The sequence below is a fragment of the Charadrius vociferus genome, unplaced genomic scaffold, assembly GCF_000708025.1.
Source record: "Charadrius vociferus isolate BGI_N301 unplaced genomic scaffold, ASM70802v2 scaffold32, whole genome shotgun sequence".
NCBI classification, from domain to species: domain Eukaryota; kingdom Metazoa; phylum Chordata; class Aves; order Charadriiformes; family Charadriidae; genus Charadrius; species Charadrius vociferus.
This window is the reverse complement of record NW_009647856.1, coordinates 7,435,871-7,450,576: the sequence shown is the minus strand read 5'-3', so window position 1 is coordinate 7,450,576 and position 14,706 is coordinate 7,435,871. Positions and strand designations below refer to the sequence as shown.

The following is a 14,706-nucleotide window of genomic DNA, read 5'->3' as shown; positions in this document are numbered from 1 at the left end:
AGCGTCGGCTCATTTAGTGTTCGTACTCCCGTGGTGGTGTGGGAAGCTGAGGCATCCCTAGCTAGCTCTCTCCCGTCTCAATCGGGTAATGAACCACACTGTTTAGATACACCACACTGTTGTATGTGCCAAAGTACACGGTGAGAGAGAAAACCTAAGTTTACTCTTCTCTGTGGTTGTTAGAAACCCCATAATATGTCCTGGAAAACCAGGTGAGACTGGGTGCCTTGATTGAGCCTCCTGCTCTAATAACACACTTTGGCCAATTATATTCTGCCTAATTTAAAATAGTCTTTGCAGACCCAGAGAGGTAATTGATTTTTTGCTCATTGTCATGGATGAGCATTGGAACAAACGATCATCTTCTTCACCTTAGTTGGAAGAGTCACTTCTTCGTCTGCTGTTCCCCTGTGGTGGGCAGAGCAATCCCTCCTCCTCTTGCCAGCAGGGTCACTGGGGCCGCTAGAAATACTCAGGGATTCATTTGGGTGTAAGCACCTCTTTGGGGTACAAACGTGTTTATCTGGTTGTCATGGTAGACATCCATAACCTCTAGGGACACTAAATTGGGTGTGAATTCCCACCCTGAGAAGTTAAGGAAGACCCCGAGTTGCAGAGCTTATTTTTCAGACTGTCAGTGTACGGAGCAAGGGATCAGCACCCTCTAAAACAGAGAGAAAGTATCATTAAAGGATTAAGCACCTTTTAATGGGAGAAGCAGTGCCAGAGTGGGCAAGGCTAATGTTTGTCTTCCTTTTGGAATGGTCCATCTTTTCACTTGCAGCTTTGCTGAAATCAGTAATGGCTTTGCTCCCAGAATGTAGCCTGAGTATCTCCAGGAGCAGAGAAGCAGTCGTTGAAAAACATGCCACCATAACTCCTTTTATTAATGGAAGCCTATCTCTATTGCCTTGTGCCAGGGAAGTTAAAAAAGCAAAAACTGCAAAAGAAAAAAATCACATTGAACTAAACAGAGTCTTAAGCAGTGGTAAACAAAATGTAGCTTCCTTTGTGGTTGATTTTTATCCAGCTGCAGACAAATATCAAAGCGATATCAAAGGAAAGCTACCCATTAATTAATTCAGACTGACTTCACAAAGCAAGCTGGAGCTTTTGCTGATATCTGATTCTGACAACTTCCTAATCTTCACAAGTTGTCATTAAGAGTGGCATTAAAGCAGTCCGCAGTCAATCCCAGCTCTCGCCCTATTGTAACTCGGAGATGGGCTATCTCCCATCGCAGGAGGGGGGGTACACAAGCAGGGGTTAGAATAAGCAACTTTGCTTCTTTGCAAAAGGAATTTGCAATGTATCAGGGAATCTCATGAATACATTGCCTCTGTCATTCATTCTAGGAATGCTCACCCAATCCCACTTGCAGCCATTACAAGTTGCAGCGAGTGGAAATTTTCTCTTCTGAAGGAGAAACACAGGGAAAAAAAAAAAACAGAGAAAGAAAGAAAAAAAGCAGCTCATGTCTGAAAGGAATAATTGGAAGTCTGTAACGATCTTTAAGAAAGTATGAATAGAGCCTTATCATTGATTTCAAGATAGAGAACATAGGATTCTGGGCTGAAGAAAATAAGATTGTGGAAAATAAGACGCTAATCAGAAGATAAGATGTGTTTTAAACTAAGAACTGAAAGTCAGGTACCTCCATAAGTGAAGCTTGTAATTCCACCGTGAAAATAAACAAAACACTCGAGTGTTCCTTACCGCTGCCAGGATCTCTCAATGGGATTACAGCCTCATGCAGAGATGCGAGGTACGTGATACCTTTATATTTCCATTCAACTGTGAATGGCGCAAACAATTGGAGTTTGTGTTCTAGACCATCACTTGAGCCAGTATCCGCCAGACAGCGACTAACATTATGTTGTGGGCAATTCATAACAGGACCTTAGAGGAAAATGTGCTGTGTTATTATACAGTACGTTTATTTCAAATATTGCAAGAAATACAGAGGATAAATGCTGTTGCGGGAGTACCTCACCAAGCATCCACAGCAGCATGGATGTCGATGGTGCATTTATTTCCTCCAGGGCCAAGTACTGCTCAAATGCCAGTGACAAATGGGAATTATTTTTGATTGTACACAGAATTGAGGATTTACTGTTGTAAGAGGTGAAGTAAAACTTAGATCAAGTATCAGGAAAAAACAGTATCTGTCCAATTAGAATAATCTTCTGGAAGAAACAAACTTAAATCCCAATCCTTAGGGGCATTTGGGGTAGGAAAGAATTAGAAAATATATGATAGGTGGTAATCCTGTATTGGCATTAAGTCATTTGAGAGGAGCTACTGGATTTTTTCATCTCTCATTTCTGCAACTGCTAAGAAGTGGAAGAAATTGCTATGCTTCTGTGAATGTAGAATCCTCCTGTTTGTACAAAAATATATGATTAACCAAAAAGAAAGATGTTGGTAAGTAAGAGCTGCAGTCAGTTTAAATGCTGTGCTTATACGCTTGTGTCTGGAGGGCTCTGCGGGTTGCTCAGGCAGGCGTGTCCCTTGCCTCTTGTGACCCGATTCATTTTGCGAAGAATGACATGAATTTATCCCAGTTTAAAAGTAGCCTGATAGCTAACGGCTCTCATGTCTGGCACTTGTCTTCCTCCCTGTTGACATGAGAGCCAAAAATAGAGGGTGTGACTTGGTGAAAATGTCTTTTCTACACCCATGCCGTCTTCCCCTGTGCTTTGGTTGCCCTCCGCTAGCTTCACCGAAGCCGCAACAGCCCTCAGGCTGCTCAGAAAAAATAACATACGCTGAGAAACTGGGAGTTCAAGACTTTCCAGTAGCTCCAAATGCTACCTTTGGAGCAGGTAGGATGAATGATGTAAGAGCTTTGAGCTCAGTTGGTTTTATCAGAGGACCTTCCTGATAGCTCTCCGTGGCCTCCAGCTGTTCCACCCGAAGCCATCTCTGCAGAGATATTGCATTGACCTTTAGGCAAGTCGTGCATAAAGGTGTTACTCGTGGGGCACAACGCAGAGAAAACTTCTAATTGAGTGGAATAGCAATATAAAGGATAAATAAGAGAAGACAGCTTTTCACATACTGGCATTTATAGTCAGTAAATGAGGGATGTTGGTGCTTTTTTCAAGGGAATCAAGGGGCCCAGTCCCTGGAAAAATGCATTAAGGTTCATATTTGGGGTCAGATGGTAGTTGAGAGCTTTGCAGATGGGTGGAGGCAGGTTGATTTTGGCCTTACTGTTCCTGATACTGTCCCTTTTACTAATGAAAGCTTAATCACAGCTCGGTCCAAATACCACAGCCAGCTGGAACTGACTCATTCTTCAAAAATATATGTTTCTGCTAATGTTGTCCATTTATTTTTTTTGTTTGTTTAACTTCCCGAGCACCTATTGAGGGAAATATTTAAATACATTAGAGTTCCTTAAGATTAACATTATAAATGTATACTGCATGTTTAGTATGAATAAAAATTACTTTCCTTATCCCAAAGAAAGCACTGGCAAAATACATTAGCTAGAGAGGTGCTAAAAAATTAAAGAGAATGAGTTCATACAAAGGGTGGTTAAAAATTACATCGTTACTTAATGTGATTCTTACTGCTCTTTGTAATTGTATGTATACACAACTAGATGTTCGCAATTTCGCGTGGACGGTGTGTGTTTGTGTGTGCTTGTGGCTGGAGACTGCAGTAACATTCTGTTTTCATGGACAGATCAAATATCGAGCTATCTTTTTTCATTCTCTTTCCCCAGCCAGATTATTTCGCCACTGCAGAGTATTGGCATAACACCGAGAGCTTTTATTTGGATGCTGATACTGGATAGTTGTGGAAAATTCCTGTAACTTCAGCTCATGGAGAGCTTAAATAGAATTTATGAGCCATATCCTCATTTGGCGTAAAATATTATGGCTCTGCCAGTTAAACAATAAAACTGTGCTACTTACCCCAGCTGATCTCAGTCAGGAGAGAAAGATTTTTGACATCTTCATTCGAAACCCCTTTTCTACCTGGATGCTTTGGCTATTCCCTGCAATATTTAAAGAGGCATGTGTGTTCACAAGTAGTTTGGGGCTCATATCTGACCTTTGAAGAAATATGGATTAGTCTGTGTTTGGTAACAGGGAGGAATTTGTCTGCCTGGCTAACTGCTGGAGAGGTGGGAATTCTGAACCAAGACATGTATTCTGGACTCAGAACGACTCTGCACCTTTACTAAGTGAAAACGGCGGCAGCCCCACATTGGTGCCAACTCTTTCTATAAATTGTATGCTTTGCTCTAATTTAAAAGGTACAATTTCAAAAGAAGTTATAATTTGGATGCTTTGGGGGCTCATTTTAGACTTACCTCAATCACAGTTTTTAGCTAGAAGATGTTCTTGCTGGTACATTGTAATGCAAACATGAAAGCTTTCCAATAAGAACTTTACATAAAAAAAGCTTTACATAAAAAAAATTAAAAGTCCCATAGCCTAGAAGTTGAGGTTTGTACCAAATAATAGACTCGAGTTTCTGTCAGAAGAGGAGACCAAGTGCATTGCTGGATCAAGGTGACCTTCCATACTGCAGTTAGGCAGAAGATCCACTTAGTAAATGAACAGAAAAATCTCTGATGTGGAGCTGAGGGAGTGGTTGAGGCTGGTTTCTCTCTTATTGAATGAAAGCCAAAAATGGAGAAGATAAGGGTAGATCAGATAACGTCGTAAGAGAAACAGAGGACCCCTGACTATGCTTTTTTGCCTTTCTGAAATCTTGCTGTTGCTGGCCATTCCCTTTAAAGGGTTATTTCCTGAATTTCAGCTTGGCAAAGGTAGAGGATATTGCTGAGCATAATCACATGGTGTTTTCCCAAAGCATAGTTCACAGAGGAGACAGTACATGCAAGCACAGAACATCGTAAATCTTAAAATAAAACTTCTGCAAAACAAGCGTTTAATATCCTGGTAGTCATGCCCTCAGTCACAGCTGAGTTTGTGTTTTGCATTACAAAAGCCATTGCATGTTTTTAAAAACCTTTCATTTAAACTAAATTTCTTCACGGTCATTGGTAGCCTAAGAGAGAATTTATTTTGGTTTTGTTTGGGATTGTGTTTTTGGGGGGAGGAAGAGAAGGGGGAAGAGGATTGCATTGTTTTCTTGATAAATTTCTAAAAGTCATCCTAGATAATCATGTGGAATCAGAGGGATTTATGTGGAAAGAGAGGAGTTTTGTGTGGACCTGGCTCAAACATTAGCATCCTAAAATGCTGCCCACAGCCTGAGCTACTTGAAGACTTCCATTTGGCAGCAGGAGAGGGTTGGTTTTTTTTTTAATGATGGGAACATCATCTTGAGTCTTCAAAGATCCTAAAGTCATAAATGATAGGGGCAAATTTCCCTGAGCATGTTGTCAGGAGTCAGTGGTTCCTAAGCTGGGGGTTTGACTTTTACTAGGAGAAGAAATGTGCAATATGCCTCTGCAGACCACTCGAGTAAGCACAAGCGTCTGCTGTGCTGCCTTCCCCTTCTGGGACGGTTATGGGACTTCTGTTTTATTCCCATGTGAGGTGGGAAGACTTTTCGTAGGACATGAGATAATAACTAGCGTATTTTGGCTTTGCTTTGGTTCTGTTTCCCAAATATTAGTATGGGAGAGTGGAAAGGGATGGTGCTCTTAGATTTGAAGGAAAAGTACTCCTTTTTAAGTTTCAACTTCCTGTTGACTTCTGGAAGCCAACGCCCGACTGGGAAGATGGAAGAAAGTGCGGCTTCAGAACACTTGAGTCATGTCCAGCGAGACATTGACTGTAAGGCTTGTGTCATACTGGGAATTGAGTCCGGGCATCTTAGGTCATGCTGGGCAAATCCACACAATGCAGCGCGAGGCTGCATTAGTTATTAGCTGAGGTCCCAAACCCATGACAGCTTGGCTGGCATTTGGTTCCTCCAGCTATCCTGGATCACTGCTTCAGGTTCGTACATTACCTCTTGAGAAGGGTATCTAGGGAGTTGTTTTGTTTTAAAAAAAAAAAAAAAAAAAAAAAAAAAAAAAAGGCTTGTGTGGAGTACAGCCGCTCATTGTTGCCTTACCTATGCCTGGTGATAAAACTACGAGATTTTGGCTTGAGAGACTTGGCTTTGGTTGTGGAATAGCTCCAGATGGATCACGTCTAGCCTCTGTGCCTTTTCCCCCCATCATCTCCCTTTCTGCTAAAAAGAGAGAGCAGCAGTAAGCACCTCGCAGTGGTGTTAGGAGGAGAAATCAATTAGAGCGTGAGGAGCTCAGGCTCCGCTGTGGTGCGGGCAGCTTGGCTACCTCCCTTCGGGTAGTCATTCTGGGCCACGCAGTGCCTCCCTGCGTGACTCTGGGCAAGTCGCCGCTTCACCGCGCTTCGGTTTCCGCTCAGAAACGTGGGCAGTAATTTTTGCTCCTCGCGGTTACCTTGAATGGGTGTTAAAACTCATTCAGTTAATGTCACAGAGAGAGTTTTGTTATCTTTCTGTGACTTATCGTTTTAATGCAAAGCGGGGGGGGACACGGGACACGGACACCCACCATTGGCATGCAAACTTCAATTGGCAAAATGTCAACAGAAGTTATTGCCGCTGCAGATGAGATGGATAACTCTTGCTGTTAAAATAATATCGGGTGTTTTGCTCAGATGTCTAATGGGTTTGCTTTTTAAGCATGGATGATGCAAAATATCCCCAAGGCGTTATTCCCAACAAGATATAGAATCCCACTTAATGTCTATTTTTAGGATTGAATAGGTTCTGTAAAGGCTCATTTGTTTGAAGAAAAGATAGTTAATCACTTTGGTTTCCATGTGATTTTGAAGAGAGAATTTTGGTCGTACCTCCCCTTCCTTATCTCCACTCCGCTTGGCTCGCATGTGTCCTGGAGTTGTTGCCATTTGTGTGGGTGATAAGAAATGAAGGAATTAAATAAATGAAGTAGAACTGCTAACAGAGCAACGGTAGTTATTTGTACATTAGGAAGTGAAGTTGTCACTTCTAAGACCACCAACTTTTTCATTTCTGTATGAGGGTATAACTTTTAAAAGAGATCAAGTGTTATAGCCTAATTAGTAAACGTACGGGAGGAACAGCAGGATGCAGGGGTGACTGCGGAAGGGATCACTGTATATTATTACTATTTTAAAGTGCAGCATTGTTTTTCATCACTCAAGCTAATGTTCAATTTAACTTGAATTTAAAACACAGAGTGTAGTGGATTGCAAATGACTGAGTTGGAAAGCTTCCAAAAGGCATTGAATTTCAGCAGTTTTAGTGTTCTCTGGTAAAAGAAACAACTTGTTTTAAGCAAGCTATATGCTTGTTTCTGTGCTCTAAATAGAAAATAATGATGTTATGCATTACTGCATGAACTATATTTGGCACCCACCAGCAATATTCATTTTCTCCTGCTTCTCTCTCTTCCTCCTCTCCCTCCCTCTCTCCCTCTCGCTCTCTCTCCAAAGTACGCATATATATATGTCTGAGAGTAATCTAGGAGGCCAAGTAACAGACCACATTCTTCCGCTACTAAAATTGTATGAATATCTAACACAGTTTAAATCCCTTAAATTGGGATTTACGAAAGGATGACAGCAAACAATCTTCCGGCTGTGCCATTGCTCAGGCAGTTACAGCTACTGCTTTGCATTTATTTGTGAGAGACTATGTTATGGATGCACATTTGTGCTCTTTTTACCTGTGAATAAACTAAGGTAAATGACTTAAACCAACACTGGGAATCCAAAGCTTTGCCTGTGCCAGTAAAGCAAGCAGGACCACGGCAATGGTCTCGGTGCCGGAGAGCACTTTCCTGAGCGGTGTGTGGGTGTATCTGGGGGAATAACATGGGCTAGGCACTGTTCCCACCAGGCAGTATGGACAAGGGCATCCTGTTTTGAGAGGAAGGAAAAGTATAGCTGTGTAAATGCAAGCTGTGCCACACCACTTCTCTTCAGAGCCAGAGAGAGGTCCCTTGCCTCTTTTATTCACTAGTATTTATTTGGCCTCAGAGACTGTCCCCGGTTCCCGAAGAAGTTCCCTGAAGCTGTAGCCAGATATTGACTGTGTAATTCAAGTTAGTTTGACCCTAGAGAAGTCGTTCTAAACAGTTCTCTTCGATAGGAAAATACACCTCTTTCACTTCTGGGAAACTTGTAGTACTTGTGAGTCACAAGGGTTTAAAAAAGCAAAACCAGCTGGCATTGAAGTGATGCGAGAAATACGTTCAAGAGCTCCTCCGAAAGGATCCTACTGAAAAACTTGGGAGCTAAGAGCTGAAACGAGGGGCTGGGGTGTGTGTGTAGAGGTTTCTGCACATAGTAATCCGGAAAAACAATGATCTCTGAAGACACTGAAGATCATTTAATTCTCTGGTGCTTGTGAACCGCTTTCTCTTCTTCCCCTGGTAGGTCAGGTCTTCTGGTAGGTCAATATACTCCTGCCTGACGTCCATACTCAGTGAAGGTGTTCAGGAACCTGGCAGGTAGAGATTTGGGTTCTTCTTTTCCTTGGACTACTGGTCTAATTAAGCTGCACTCACTAATTGGATCAGGAGCTTGGAGAAAACTTTAAATTCATTCCCAGACCAGAGTTAGGAAAAGAACGTAAATTTTTTCCCACCGATTTGCGTGCTGGTGCCTCTTTAGGTTCTTCTCCCATGTCCTTAGCCTGTCCCTGTTGCTCCTTAATATTTTCCTCCTCTTTACTTTTCCTGTTGGTTCTAAAAGGTCTGTACGTTTATATAATCATTCAGCCAAGAAGAATATTAGGGTTTTATTGAGGTCTGACATCTCTTCTTCTCTCTCCCACATTCTCTCCTGCCATTTTACAATTCTGAGATGTACAAAATGTGAAGGAAGTCCCCTTTGGCTTCAACAATGATTGATGCTAGCAAGAAGCAATTCCCGAAGTGCTAGAAATGACAAGATACATGCAAGCTGTCATCATTTAATCCTGTTGCCGTTTGTTTGGTTTGGATGTTGCCCGAGTAACCCAAGTTCTTCAAATTTACCCTTTGCTTGGGGGAAGGTGTAGCTCAATTTTGTGTTGTTTCCCCACAATGCAGTCTGCAAGGGTGACAGGTAAGGGACAAACTAAGCTGGAGCATGGCTAGAAACTTATAGTCATGACAGATGACAGGGAAGAGAGGAAGGGGAGAGGTCTAAAGAGGGCTAAGAGCTCTAGAAAGCTGCTGATGGCTTTAAAGGGTTTTTAGAAAGATGATGAGAGGAATGGTAAGGAGTGAGGAGTTATGGATAACGTCCTCCACGCACACCCCCTAAACTCCCGTGGTGTAAAGGCACACTGTCCTTAACTTTGGAGGACTTTTAGGAGGTGGTCTTTGACTGACGTTCTGAGCTGGGTGAAGGCACGGGCAGGTTTATGTGCATTCATGGTCCTTTCTTGACAAGTGGTTTTCTTTCCTCAAGGCATGAGGAATGACAGGAGAGAGGCACGTGCAGTCTGCAGTGGCACGACTGGAGAATAAAAGCTGCTAATAGATGTACTAATCATGTATGAAGGTGTTTTTTGCAATGGACTATAAAATAATGATTTTTCATAGTCTAATTACATGGCCAGAGTTTCAGAGGTGCTGAGGGCACCTGAATTTCACAGACCCAACACAGCTGCAGCAAATTGAGCCCATCAGCTCCTTCATCTTCACTGAAAGGCATTTCCTGCTTTTTAATCACCAAAGTCCTCTGTAAGACAAACATACATATATAACAAAATACCTTTATTAAACCAGATGATACAGATCATTTAGAGCGTTGACTGCCTCAGCCTACAAACCGTGCTTCATTCGCAGAAATGACTGCTCACGGGAAGTCTTTAACCTACCTGGAACATCAGAAAATATCTCTTCAGAAAACGGATGGAAAGCGGGTGCCCAAAAGCCTTTCCACCAAATATGCTGACAGCTCTGAAATGCGATTTAAGCAATTGCTGGTGACGCGCTGGTGACTCAGAGCGTGCCAATCCCATGCTTGGCCATGCCTGGAGACAGTTCTTCCCCATTCACCCTTAGCGCTCCAGGCTTAAGATTACACCTGATTGGAAGCATCCCCTGACTAAATAAAACAAGCGGTAAACTGATGGAGTCATGCAATGTGCAAGCACACAATAGTAATCACAGCTAATGACTCTGCTAAATGCTAGGCTGCACACACCTCCTTGTTTGGTGTTTGTTTTGTATACAGAAGGTAACATCGACTGAATAACGAGGATGCCAAGTTACAGATGGGGTTGTGGAATTGTATTTGACAGCCGATTAGAGTAATCTGACAGAAATGATGACTTAATCACCACGACAGACTCCAAATTCCCAGATAGAATTCCACCCAGGTTAATCTAATTTCCTTGCAATATTTTTGCCAGAAATAGACTCTTAGCCGGCTTGTTTTCTCCCATGCAGATGTCACATGGCTTTGACAAGAATGTAAATAGGTAGCGTTATTATTGTCAAAAAGACGACTTTGAAGCTCTAAAGCTGGAGAGGATGCATGCGTGTGAGAGGTGTTTGTGTTTCTTGACTGTGTTTTTTTCCCTAATGAAGTTATATTTGCATACGGTGGGATGTACTCAGGAAAAAGAGGGGGGGAAAAAAAGATGTAGCTAGTCAATTGTAATTCTAGGCCATGGCTCGGTCCTGCTGCTGCCCTCAACATAGCCAGCGGCCAGATTCCCACTGATTTCAGGGGGTTTTCAGGATTGCATGTTTGACAACTGTTTCTTTTCCTTTTTGGTTCCCGTGGACCAGCTCAGCACCCCTACTTGGGATGCGCCCAAGGAGAAGCGGTGACGTGCTTGACCTCAGGCTTTGCGTGGCCTCTGTGGCAGCACAGGCAGGGGAAGGAGCCCCCGCTTTGCTGCCAGCACCGCCGCGAGGCACGGCGCCGCCTCGGGCAACAGCCATTGCCCTGCTCTCGGCACCGAAACAGCGGTGATGGTGTGTTCTGACACCTATGGATAGGGAGCGTGTATAGGAGAGGTAGGTTGTGCCATGACTGGCTGCACAACTACATCCCACAGAGCTCTCTAAAATGTTGCCCAGGAGAGGTTATTCCTTACAGCCCATTCTCCAGTCCGGATTCGATGTCCCCATGCACACTGCTTGCCAGGGGAAGCTGACCACACTCGGAAAGCACTTGCCTGAGAGCTGCGTTGTTCTCTTCCACTGTAGGGTCTGAGCACAGGATGATGTTAATGTCTACAAATTATTTACTGCAGGTAATTTCTCACTCTTGCCTATTTATTAATTGCAACTGTGCATTCATAAATACTGTATTTTTATACACAAAGCTTTCTTCAAGCACGGAAGAAAATGTTTCCTGTTTTTTCTGTGTGACAACATGACATACTGAGAAATCACTTACCTTGAGATCCATAAGTGTATGGCTTTGTGATGTATAGCTACAATAACAGCTTTCTGATAAGACATGAAATCCTTCATTTCAGGAGATGACATGATTCTAGTGGGTGGCATCTAATTTGAAACAGGTTTATATCATCTATAATCTTTTGGAGGGCCTCAGAAAGCACAGCTATTTTATTATTTTATAGCCTGCAGTTATACAAGCGAGATAAAAACCGCACAGATTATTTTCTCTTTTGCTTGTTGTAGAGTGAAAGGATAGTACCTATTTAGCCTTTGTCTCTACCCCTTTAATTTTCTTATTCACTGCACACTTCTTTGAGATTCATTCTTTTCTTTTCTTTTTTACACTTACTTTTAAATATTTTATGGGTAGAGAGCTTATAATATGTATTGTCACGGCAGTTGTCTCTAGAGGTCAGCAATGAGTTTAATAATGAGATGCGAACCAGTGACTCTGTAAAACCCATTTCAGGTTATAAATGGCATGTTTTATTGAATCTAGTGTTAAAGGTTGTTAACGTATCAATTGGTGATGGTCAGGGTTAAACAAGCTTCAACATGAGCCCTCTCATGTTAGGAAACTGTCAGTAACGTATTTTTCCACCTTCCTTTTCGTCAAAGCCGTGTTTGTGTATCACATCCATTTTGCCACGGGTATTCTGGGTTTAAACCCTCCAGGCCTGATCTGAAGCTTTTATTGGTTTTGCACCGATATAATTTTGTTAAGCATAATGGCATCAATCCTGACTTCGGCTTGCTGGCATGAAGAGAATTTGGACCGTGGGTTTTTTAGCAGGAACCTTTGAAATCAAGTCAAAACCCAGTTGAAGCGTCTTGTTACACCTTGCCTCTTGCTTTGCCAACATAGCAGATTACTGACTTAATGAACTTGGGGTAATTATGCGTAACACAAGAGGATGATTTCTGACGTGGTAACTGTATTTATCAGATAACACTGATCTTTATATTGTGACCGTTGGGCTGCAAATATAACTTCTTCACATGAATTTGGTCTAACATTGGCGTCTCTGGTTCAGGCAGCTTGAAAAGTGACAGGGTTTTAACATTGTTAGAATTGCCTTTCTTCAAAATATCTCCACTCAGGGACATATAAATGCAGCTGGATAGAGCAATAGATGGGTCCCTTCCAACTTGAGATATTCTATGATTCTCTGTCTGCATAAGGTCTGGATTTGCATTGGGTTTTTCTTCTATAACCTGCATATTCCCAAATTTACAATACTCCATTTTCTTTCCTCTATTTCCTCACCGCTCTGTTGCTCCGCAGAGACGTCAATACCTGCAACGGGCTCGTGGAGCAAGTTACACCTTTTTTCTTCTCTCACTTTTTGCTTGCTGAGTGGACATGCTGCATCACATTCCCATGAATTCAAAGTCTCCTGCAGTGCCCAATGTATTGTTGATGCCAGGATAAATGTTAAGCACTAGTTAAAGAAGATAGAGTACAACAGAAGTTCCCTTTTTTCTATAAATTAGATCGAATAAGAGTGGTAGCAGACAAGTGCTGGGCTATTAAAGTCCATTTGGGAAACAAATGATTCAAAGAGAACAGAATTGTTAAAATTGAAGCCAATTTATGCATCCTGGTGACTACATCTACCTTGTGGCTTTGCCTTTTCCTTCAGGCACAGTGGGGAGTTTTGCAAGCAGTACAAGGAATGCATTGATTTGCGGGGCCAGGGAGCGTTCTGGACTTTGAGCAAATCTTACAGAAACATTCACAGCAATATTTTATATCTTCTAAAGAATCTAGCAACTGTGTCCCTGGAGGTTAAGTGACTCCACCAAAAGCAATGCAAATTTGGTTTTCTGTGCAGCTTTGAAAGCACATTTGATATGCACGCACGGATGTTCTCCTGTTTAGCTGGTTTTGTTTCCCAAAGTTTGCCATAATAGTCTTTTATTAAAAAAAAAAAGGGAATTGCCTCTGACATTTTCAGGCAATACTCGGCTCTGCTGCACTGAAAAATAATACAATAGCAAGAAGAGCCTAGATTTTTTTCTACACATTCAATGAAATGGTGAGGACTTGCTGAGGAGAGAACAGGCAGTGGCTCTGCTGCTGCCGGAAGGTTTGTGCAGTCAAATCCCAGCAATTGTGCAGCGCCCTATGAAAGAAAATAAAAGTGGGGTTTTTTTTTGCAATGCTTAAACATCTCCCACATTAAACCTTAATGTAAGGTCAGTTCTGAAAGCTTTTGAGAAGCCGTAACAAAATTTCCCTGAGTCCATCACAGTGGACACAGCACTGGCTATAACCAATGTCCCGTGGAAATGCCACGCACTGATCAGAGGGAGCTCAACTGTTGTGGTAAAACAACAGAAAACACCGTTCATAAAACATTTTGTTGGAGTTATCAAGAATTCAATGTGGGGGGAGCAGGATTGAGTAACTAAAGCTGAGGACACACCATGGCGAGTGTGCCGAGGTGGGACGCCACGTGGTGTGCGGCGCAGCGTGCCAGACACAGGCACTGGGGTTGTTTGCGGTGAGGGGGAGATTAATGGAGGAAGGGGTTGAAAAGCAAAAAGTATTAGGAGTTTTTGTGGAAGCCAGAATTGTGCCATGTTGTGCTGGAAGCTTTATGAATGAATGTATAATGTATTCTTAAAAAAAAAAAAAAAAAAAAAGATACTAAACATTTCTAGGAAGCTATTATAGGATGCACGAGTCTCTTCCTCTTCAGTCCTGAAAGAATCAGCACATGTTTTTTTAATTACAAGGAAAGTTCATTTGTCAAACTCAACTCCTCTGAGTATGTTTGAAATGCTTGCTAGCTCTTAAATTACTTGAAAATTCCATCTCGGTTTTGGCAGTGGTTGCGCTCAAGGAAAAAAAGTTGGTAAAACAGAAACCAAGCGTGCCATAAACTAATGAGGGCTGTAACTTTAGAGGTCTTCTGAAACTAGATGCAGCAAATTAAAGTTTTATATGAGTCCTGTGGGCCCAATGATCTATTTTTTTTAATCTTCCTGGTTATAAAATGCTCTTTTACCATTTTATTTTTTCTTAAGAGCCTATAATGTAGTGATATTTTGAATTTATATCATTTCAACATGTTTAATATTAATCATGTATCTTTTTAGCCCTTCATTAAAAACACAATTCTTGATTTTTTTATGACTATCCAACCTGCCTTACTCTTTTTCGTTTTTGTTTTTAGATGCATCATCCTATTCAGATGAAACCCGCAGATAGTGAAAAGTCAAATGGTATGTGTTTAATCTATTTTTCCTTAACTGTGACTCTCTCTAAACTGAAGCAAACACAACCTTGTGAGAGTTTTTGCTTTACTGCTTGTGTGGTGAAAATTATATGAGGCAGTTTCCCT

The 14,706-nt window shown here is 41.9% G+C and overlaps 1 protein-coding gene across 1 annotated transcript in view; it reads left to right on the top strand.

Annotated features, from left to right (window-relative positions):
• Window positions 1–14,706, top strand: part of CELF2 (CUGBP, Elav-like family member 2) — a 260,680-nt gene that overhangs the window by 168,175 nt on the left and 77,799 nt on the right. Inside the window, exon 4 of the mRNA XM_009882952.1 lies at window positions 14,539–14,587. Within this exon, the coding sequence (XP_009881254.1) occupies window positions 14,539–14,587 (49 nt within the window). The remainder of the gene's footprint in view (window positions 1–14,538; window positions 14,588–14,706) is intronic.